Source organism: Salarias fasciatus (assembly GCF_902148845.1).
Source record: "Salarias fasciatus chromosome 23 unlocalized genomic scaffold, fSalaFa1.1 super_scaffold_20, whole genome shotgun sequence".
NCBI lineage: Eukaryota > Metazoa > Chordata > Actinopteri > Blenniiformes > Blenniidae > Salarias > Salarias fasciatus.
In genome coordinates, this window is record NW_021941230.1 from 92,442 (window position 1) to 102,566 (window position 10,125).

The 10,125-nt window shown below is 37.2% G+C and overlaps 1 protein-coding gene and 1 non-coding gene across 2 annotated transcripts; one reads left to right on the forward strand and one right to left on the reverse strand.

Annotated features, from left to right (window-relative positions):
• Positions 1 to 38: 38 nt before the first annotated feature.
• wbp4 (WW domain binding protein 4) lies at positions 39 to 9,445 on the reverse strand. The gene is made up of 11 exons (XM_030085991.1): positions 9,324 to 9,445; positions 9,102 to 9,174; positions 7,611 to 7,673; positions 7,384 to 7,510; positions 7,097 to 7,297; positions 4,317 to 4,402; positions 4,156 to 4,240; positions 3,338 to 3,510; positions 3,151 to 3,265; positions 1,700 to 1,865; positions 39 to 293 (listed from the first exon to the last, which is right to left on the reverse strand). Coding segments are annotated over exons 1-11 (1,326 nt in total). The 5' UTR covers positions 9,326 to 9,445; the 3' UTR covers positions 39 to 58.
• A 505-nt stretch (positions 9,446 to 9,950) lies between these two features.
• Positions 9,951 to 10,022, forward strand: trnae-uuc (transfer RNA glutamic acid (anticodon UUC)). The gene has a single exon. It is a non-coding gene; the product is annotated as a tRNA-Glu (tRNA).
• Positions 10,023 to 10,125: the final 103 nt, after the last annotated feature.

A 10,125-nucleotide genomic window follows, 5' to 3' on the forward strand; every position in this document is an offset into this window, starting at 1 on the left:
CCCTACAGGCGGTCTGATAAACAACACCGTTCTTTTAGAAAATCTCTTTATTTCTCGGTCAGTTGTCGTCGTCTCGCTGCCGCAGCCTCCTGCCTCTGCCGTTGAGCGCCCGGCTCTTCCTGAAGGTTGCCGGCTCCCCGCCGCCGGCCGGCCCCGCCCCCTCCTCCTCCTCCTCCTGGTTGCCTAGCGACGTGATGACTCGCTCCTTGAAGCGGGGCCGGGGCTCCGGCGGCAGGGCGGGGGGGCCGGGGGGCGGCTCCGCTGCCGGGGGCAGCTGCAGGTCCACGCTGGAGCTGATTAATCACAATTAATCAAGATTAATCACACTATTAAAACCTAGGTACTAAGAAAATACAGAATATCCATCGTTAATTGCAATTAACTGCAAAATATCCATATTTAATTGTAAAAATTTACAGAATATTCCGTTATTTGCAATTAATCACAGGAAATCCATAATTAATCACAAAAAATCCATAATTAATCACAGAATACCCATAGGCGATCGCAATTAATCAGAGACTATTAATTTTTAATCACAGAAAATCCATGTTTAATCAATTAATTGCATAATATAAAGTTACTTCCAATAAGTTGCAGAATATCCTAATTTAATGGGAATTAATCACATAATATTAATAGTTAATCACATAAAATCACACAACATCAATTTACTTCAGAGTTAAAAGCAATTAATTGCCTAATATACATATTTAATTGCAATTAATCACAATATCATAGCTACGTCTGATTAATTGCAGAGTATCCAAACGTATTAACAATTAATCACAGAATATCAAGTTACTTCTGATTAATCACAGGATATCCAGAGTTAAAAGTAATTAATTACATAATATCCATATTTTATTGTAATTAATTGCAGAATATCAATAGTTACTTGCAATTCGTCACAGAAAAATTCATGCTTCATCACAATTAATCAGAGCATCCATAGTTAATTGCAATGAATTGCAGAATATTCATATTTAATCATGGAATATCCACATTTGATCAATTATTTGCAGAATATCAATAGTTCACTCTGATTAATAACAGAATATCCACAGTTAATAACAATTAATCACATGATATGAAGTTAATTCTGTCAAATCACAGGATATCCAGAGTTAAATGTAATCAATTGCATAATATCCATAATTAACTGCAGAATATCAAGTGACTTTGGATTAATAGCAGCACATCCTAATTTGATAGCAATTAATCACTTATCAAATATGTCATATTTATCAAAATATAACATGAATCATATAATATCGATATTTAATCACAAAATGTTCATAGTTTGATTTATCAGAGAAAATCCATAAATTGCAGACTTTCCATTAATTACTTCTGATTCATCACAGAAAATCCATTAATTAATCACACCATCACAGAATATTAATAGTTCAGATTAATCACATGAAATCCATAACTAACGGAAAATAATAGCAAAATATACATAGTAAACTCAGAATACTTTTTTTACTAATACTAATCTTGATTAATCTCAAAACATCCGTAGTTAACTGTGATTAATCTCAGAATCTAAACAGTTAAAAGTGTTGTGTTAATAGGATTAATTATGGAGGTCTGTCAGTCTGATTGATTGAATTTAAACCCACTTCCTGTTTGGACTGATGAATAAACACGCTATTGAACATGAGGTTAACGAAGCAGAGGGTGTTCAGGGACTCACTATGGATCCTTCTCCTCCTTGATCTTCTCCCAGGCTCCGTACGGGTTGACGGTTCGACGCCGCTTCACCTGAATCTTCACCTCTGGCTCCTTCACCTCCGTCTGTCCAGGATCTGCTGCTGAGCTCTGGACCGAGGCCTGCTCTGGAGGGTTCTGCTCTGAGTCCGCTGGGGGGAATATATCGATACATCAATACATCACCATACTCTGTGAACCGATATGTAGGGGCCACATGTACATATTTATGTTAAATATTCAGTTCAAGATTTGATGTTATTGGAACAGGGAAAACTGTGTTTTGAATTCTTATTTGAATGATCATTAAGTATAAGTTTTATTTTAGGAGAATTACAGCACATAATGTATGTTTATGGAGTAATTTAAGTAGGATGAATATATTGTGTCTTTTGCTTTAAGAGGTTTGTCCTAGTTGTGACGCTGTAGTTTCGGTGCTGAGCCACTAGGGGAGGCTGGAGTCTCACAGTTTTCTGACCGTGAACCGAGGACTGTTTATCCATACCATGTTGAACTAGGTGAATATAAGAAATGGAAAAGAACTTTTTTGCGTTATGGAATTATGTATCATTGGTTTATTATTTTTTGTGCAAATAAACCTGTAAAAAGCTCATCACTGAAAGCAGCTTTTCTTTGGATGAAGACGCGTCAGCCACAGACTCCAGGATCACAACAGAGATAGGCTTTTATTGGGAAAACCTACACGATGTATCAATATATCACAATACTCTGTAACCTGATAGATCAATATATCACCTGATATATATAACCTGATAGATCAACACATCAATGTATCTCAACAGTTTGTAACCTGATTAATCAACATATAAATATGTCAATATTTCGATATATCAATATGTCAATATATCAATATTTATAATAATAATAATAATAATAATAATAATAATAATAATAATAATAATAATAATAATGCATTGGTTTTATATCACGCTTTTCTGGACACTCAAAGACGTTTTACATTGCATTATTCATTCACACCATACTGGGTGGTGGTAAACTACTACTGTAGCCACAGCTGCCAATCTGCGCCATCAGCCCCTCCAACCACCACCAACCATTCACTCTCACACTACTTTCATACTAGGCAAGGTGGGTGAAGTGTCTTGCCCAAGGACACAAAGACAGTTTTACGCCTGCGGGAGCGGGGATCGAACCGCCAACCTTCGACGACCCGCTCTACCATCTGAGCGACTGTCGATTTCAGGATCTTGTCTTATTGACACCAGTATAGTGATTCATATCCATCAATATTTCAATATATTAATATTTAAATATATCAATAGTTCAATATATAAATATACCAATGTAGCAATATTTAAATATGTCAATATTTCAATCAGTATATCAGGATGTTGTCTTACTGACAGCAGTATAACGATCCATATCATCTCATGAGGTCGCTGTCGTCTCTCTCACCTCTCGTCTCTTCTTCTTTGGTGGTGTCGGCGCTGACCAGATCGCCTGCTTTTCCCCCCTCCTCTTCTTCTTCTTCTTCTTGTTTTCCTGCCTCCTCGGTTTCAGCCTTTCTCTTCTGGAACAGACAGTAACAGTCACAGTAACCACCAGGTGACCTCCTCCTGACCTCCAGGCTCCTCCTCCTCACCCTGAAGCTGATTTTGGGAGCGCTGCTCTGCTGGACGGACTCGTCGGGGACTTCCTGGTTTTCCACGGGTAGCCCCGCCCCCTGCCCAGGGAGCTCCGCCCCCTCCGGGAGCGTCCCCGGAGGAAGAGGCTCCTCGCCGGAGGGGAAGCCAGGAGGCTTCTCCCAGCTGGATTCTGATTGGACCAGAAGATTCACAGCCAGTCAGTACATTAATGGACAATAAATAATAACAAATATCACAAATAAATATAATTATAATAATAACAGAATATATATAACATTGCTATAAATACTTCAGTATTAAAAAAATAAATCTAACAGAATATAAAATATCGAAATATAAATGCATAAGTATATAAATATCTCAAATCTAATATGATAAACAAAATAGAATACAACATATATAAATATAAACGCATAAGTATATACATATATAAAATCTAATAATGAATAAATAAAACATATATAAATACAAATACATATATCATATATAAATATAAATACACATGATATAAATATCTAAAATCTTATGGAATGCATAAATATCCAAATATATAAAATATAATAAATAAAATATAAATGTTTAAATATAAATACGCAAATATATACATATATAATCTACTATAATAAATAAATATAAATTAAATATAATAAATATAATTATATACAGTAAGTATATCAAACATATAAATACACAAATATCCAAATATGTAAAATGTAATAATACAAAAGAAATGACAGAATAGAAAATACATACATATCTACAATAACATATGATAAATAAATTAATTAATTAATAAATTAAAAAAGGGCTCCACCTCCAGTCTGGGTGTTGTAGTAGTAGGTGTAGCCTTCAGGACTGACGGCCTCCATCCAGGGAGAGCCCGAGGAGCCAGCGGAGCTCTGGAGAGGAAACAACACCGTGAGGCGGCTGTAGGAAACAACCGGGAGACGTTACGGTGCAGACCGCGGTACGGACCGCCCCCTGCTGGTACTGCTGGAACTGCTGGTTCTGCTGGTTCACCACGGATCTGATGGAGCCCTCCGGTCGGTCCCAGCGAGACTCTGAGGAGAGAGAGAGAGAGAGAGAGAGAGAGAGAGAGAGAGAGAGAGAGAGAGAGAGAGAATGTTTCTGCTGTTTCCATGGAAACAGACGCTTTCAAAACTTTTCTGAAACAATGCGTCTTATCTAGGCATGTGTCGATATGAACATTTGATATCACGATATCGGTGGCCCAAAATATCACGATTCCCGATATTATCACGATATTGGTGCGCTGATTTTAATACTATTGAAACTGCCCAAAAACACTCAAATCTATCAACATCTGTCAACAACACTGTGAATTTTAACACGCCTGAGCACATTTTGATAGAGGGAAAAAATGAAACTTTTACTCTTGCCTATTTTTTTTTCCAGATTCCATATTGAAAAACACCATGATAACAATGAAGCAGGCATAAAGCTGCTACTGACTGCATTCAGCAGCTCCTGGACTACAACTGGACCAGGTTTCATGAGATCAGCACAAAGCACACAGATTTTATAGTGTTGAGTTTGGATAGTACCAGGAGAACCCTTCATTTGGCCATGTGGAGACCAACCTGTACCAAACTATAATAAATGGGTTTATAACTTATTTGAAAGGAATGTGAATTTAAAATACTTTTAATTCCCACTACAGGAGTCTGTATATATGCAATACAGCCTTTGGCTCTGATATTTAGCCACTATATTATCTGTGTCTGCACAGTTTTTGTGCAGAAACTTATAATTGTGCACAGTATTGTGGACAGTATAAAATACTTTTTAATAAATGACTGAGCCATAACATTTAGTTTCCAACTGAAATATATTTATAATAATAAAATCTATACAAAAATAGCTAATTATATAACAGGGAAAACAGAAAAAAATCCCCTTTGCAACATGTAAACACATCAAGAAAAAAAACTAAAACAATGTGCAATGAGCTGTAGAAACGCACAATGAAGATAAATGTGCATGTTTCCGAATAAAAATTTGCCAAATATCTCAGAAACAATCACTTATTGCCATTCGCGTGTGTCTCGCTCTGCAGTGCGCACTGCTGCGTCTTAGAACCAAGATGGCGGCAGCGCTCGTGCGGTTACGCTAAAAGAAGTCTCCCAGCTGGATGATGCCTCAGTCACGTGTATCATATCGGCTGAATGCTCGCTCGACGCAGAATGTCAACAAACTTTATTTAAACTCCAAAGATTAACGACAAGCCCACAAGATGGCGACAGTAACATTCAGGCGCATGACGCGCTGTCACTACTGCAGAGGATTACGAAGTTAATTTTGGTCAGAGGAGAGCCTGGATAGATGGAAAATGACCACAAACGGTAAGGAAATAAAACATGTGTTTGGTGCGAACTGTGTGAGAAACGTGCAATCTGAGGCGCTGGCTGTGAAATGTAAAGATCGGTTTTGGGTTTGTTTTGCTGCTGACGGGAGGCGGTCGGCTCAGAGAAGATTCTGCCTGGTGTCGCCGTAAAGAGCAGCTTTTCTAGTTTCATATGAGGCCCAATATGTTGGGGTGGAGCAGACGGATCTCTGATTCTGTTGCGTTTTGTGTCGGGAGGTGCGCTGAGGGGGGCGGTACAGTGTCCGTTGGGCCGAACGCGTTAAAGCCTTGTTTTTATCATCCTGGCATAAAATCACTTCAGGGGTTTTCTATGGATGTGGGACTTTTGTGGTGGTTTGTTGTACATTTTGCTGCAGAGGATTTGACACTTTGGGTAAAATCAATAGCTGTTTGTTTCAGTAACGGGCTCGTCTCCAAATGAAACAGACGATATCTTGTAGATGACGTGATATGATCATCTCGGCTGTGCAATCTCTTAAATCGCAATTATATCGTAAATTGGCACATCTCTAGTCTTATCTTGAATCAAATCTTCCATTTCCACGGCAACAGACATCATATTCAATACACTACATTTTTCGACGTGTCTTCACCTGAAACTTTTCTGCCGTTTCCATGGAAACGAACACAGTTTTCAAAATATTCCTTTATAAACGCAAAACTTTTCTCTGCCTCTTCCTGAAACATTTCTGCCATTTCCATGGAAACAGACACCATTTTCAAAACATTTCTCTGGAAAGGCAAAACTTTTCTGAAACAACACGTCTTCATTTGAAAATTTTCAGCCGTTTCCATGGAAACAGGCCTCATTTTTAAACCATTTGTGTAAGAGATGTTTGTGCCAGTGGGAGCGCTCGATTTGCTCACCCACACTGCGGCAGGCGGCGTTAGTTTCACTCTTCTTTCTACCCCTGCGCAGTCCAGGCGGGTGGTGTTACTGTATCTATATGCGATATTCTCTGTTATTCAATGGCGTTACTTCCACCTCATGCATTTGTGGGAGCGCTCGTTTTCCACACCCGCGCATCCAGGTGGGAGGTGTTTATTTACCTATATGTTTGCACTGTTCGCCATTCAATGAAGTATTTTCGACGAACTTAATTTGTTCATTATTACAGTTTCACTGCTTGGTGAACACGGGCACCCGAGAATAAAAGCAATCCTGAAGAGCAATAATCCTGCTCCTGTGTTCGTACCGACGCCCGTCTTGAATGCTGGATCAATCCCACAGAAGCGCACCTTACACCCTCTGTCTCCCCTACACCATTCCTTTAGAAACAAATCTTTTCTCCACCTACTTCCTGAAACATGCCCGCTGTTTCCATGGAAACGGACATCCTTTTCCAAACCTGCAGCGTCCTGGCCTCACCTCCCGTCCGGGTGTTGTAGTAGTACAGGTGTCCCTCGTCCGACTGTCCCTCCACCCACACCTCCTCCTCCTCCTCCTTCTTCTTCCTCTTCTCCTCTTTCTTCTTCTTCGGCTTCTTCTCCTGTGGTGGCGGCGGCGCCGTCTCCTCCGCCGGCGGCGTCTCCTCCTCCTTCTCTGGCGCCAAAATCGGTGAACTCAACCCTGACACACACACACACACACACACACAGTTATTAAAACTCATTTTTAAAAAGTGTCACCCTCCTCCTCCTCGTTCGATTGCCCACCTCGGGCCTCCATCTCCATCCTCTTCAGGTCCTCCTCGTACGCCTTCATGGCCGCCTCCTCCATGGCGGCGAACTGTTTACACATCCGCCGCTCCTGCTTGGCCTTGTCCACGCTCTTCTTTTTAATCTGCAGAAGAAGAAGAGAGATACCGGTGGCACAGCCGGCCAATCAGAGGCCGGCGCCGCCTTTATCTCCGCCGCCAGTCGTCAGATCCGTGCCAGCTCACCTCGGAGATCTTCGCCGCCACGTTCTCTTTATGGTTCTTCCCTCGCTCATGGAACTCTATGCTCTGAAGACATTGAAAATAAATATGCTTATACATTTGTTAATTTAAAAAAAAAAAAAAAGTATATATATATATATATATATATATATATATATATATATATACATATATATATATATATATATATATATATATATATATATATTTATTTATATTATGTCTGGTTCTACTTACAGGATTAAATACTATTCAAAAATAGATAAAAAAAGATATAATTTAAAAAATAAAATGTATACATTTTATATCAAAAAAGTATAGAATTTCTGGTTCTACGAAAAAAATTGAATTTCTGGCTTTACTTACAATTTTAAATGGTATTCAGAAATAGATTTTTAAAAAAGGATTAAAAAAATATAACACTTATACATTTTATATAAAAAAATTACTGGTTCTACTTTAAGGTTTCAAAAAAATAATATGTATACATTTTTTATTTAAATAAAAATAGAATTTGTAGTTATACTTACAGGTTTGAATGCTACTAAAAATAGATTTAAAAAATTAAAAAAATAATATTTATCGATTTTTATTTCAAAACATAATTTCTTGTTCTGTTTATTAAAAATATAATAAATAATAATAATAAAAAAAAATCAGCATAGCCAGAAAAAATGTGGATCTATTGTGAAAACATTCATGATTATCACATGAAGTGAACACTAATTTTAGAAATAAATGTAATTGAAATAATTATTTGAACTTTATACATTAAAATATTGTATAAATATATATATATATATATATATATATATATATATATATATATACATATATATATATATATATATATATATATATATATATATATATATATATATATATGTATAGTATAATTTCAGGTTCTGCTTGCAGGTTTAAATGCTATTAAAAAAAAATATTATATTGATTATGTCTCACATCAGTTCTGCCGTCCCTGCTGATATCGACCAACACCAATGTTCTTATCGGACAAACCGGTCAACAGAAGATGCTGTGATCAAAACCTTAATGCTTTAATACTGCTCTGCCCCAAAAACTGGTCAACACACTGATCAGCCTGGGCCTGGCGGCTCACTGGGTGTGACTTTCTAACATGACTTTCTAACACGGGACACCACAGGGATGCGTCCTGGGCCCCCTCCTGTTCTCCCGCCTCCCATTTGATAGTGATAATAAAGATCTATCTTTTTTTAAATACAATAAAAAAAAATAAATAAAAAAAACAACTTAAATTTAATGGTTAAAAATGAAGAAGCAAAAAGAAATTTCACTTCCGGTTGTACAAATATTCTTTAAATTGCTCAACATGTAACATCATCTCACAGATGAGGAGAATTTCTGTTATTTTATTAAATAAGTGTTTTGAAATGAAAAAAAAAATCAAATAATTATTCAAATTTTACCCATATTCTATGAAGAGATAAAAAAAAAATAATTTCTGGTTGTACTTACAGGTTTGTTGTCTGCAATCCAGCATTTGCAGTACTGGCAAAACTTCCGGGGTTGAGATTTCCAGTAATCCGCCCTTATAAAATAAGAAAACAAAGAAATTAATACACATTAGGGAAGCTAATGCTAAGCTAACGCGGCTAACTCGAAGGTTTTCTTCATAAACGGAGCGCGCGCGTTACGTAAAACGAGGGTGAACACGCGGGAGGGTGGATCGTTACTTACATTTTGCGTGTTTGGAGTCAAGAAAGGAGGAGGTTTTTATATAAAATCCGGGCTAAAGGGGGAAGTTTCCCCTCATTTCAAGAACCACAACACGGTCCGACGCTGATGACGTCACGGCAGTCGCAGCCTGATGACGCTTTAATTCGGCTTAAATAAAGTAAAACGCAGAAAAGCAGTAAATTATTACTCCAAACATTCATTTTATAAAAATAACAAGACGAATAATAGGTTTAATTGTTAAAAATGACACAATAAAAAGAAATTTCCCTTTGGGTGGACAAATATTTCTGAAATTGCTCAAAATGGAAAAGTTTGTGATAATATCTGAGACATGAAGAGAAATATCAGTGACAATTTCTGTTTTTTATGAAATAATCGGTTCCTGTCGGTTGAGTTATGGAATATATTCATCTGTAAAAATAAAAAGACGATATAAAGATAGGATATAAATTAAAAAATCCAACATGGATGGCAAAAATTGAAAATAAAATATAGCTTTATCCACACAGTTTGGAAACATTCATGATTATGGCATAGAAACAATCATAATTTCGCCCAAGTAAATTTTCGATATGGTCGGTTCGCACTCATTATTTAAGCTGAAGTTTCCACCAGAAAGCGCCATCGTCCCATATGGTCTAGCGGTTAGGATTCCTGGTTTTCACCCAGGCGGCCCGGGTTCGACTCCCGGTATGGGAACTTGCCTTTTTCTTTCATCTCAAATTTTCTCACATTCTCACATTTTATTTAATTAATTTATTTAATATTTTCTCATATATTATTATTTTCATTACATCATCAT

What these genes read in the sequence shown, in the direction of transcription:
- wbp4 (XM_030085991.1), bottom strand. An exon ending in AGCAGTACCAGCAGGGGGCG is followed by an intron (nt 4,241 to 4,316) that starts GTCCGTACCGCG and finishes TTTCCTCTCCAG; the next exon opens with AGCTCCGCTGGCTCCTCGGG. An exon ending in AAGGAGGAGAAGGATCCATA is followed by an intron (nt 294 to 1,699) that starts GTGAGTCCCTGA and finishes GTGATTAATCAG; the next exon opens with CTCCAGCGTGGACCTGCAGC.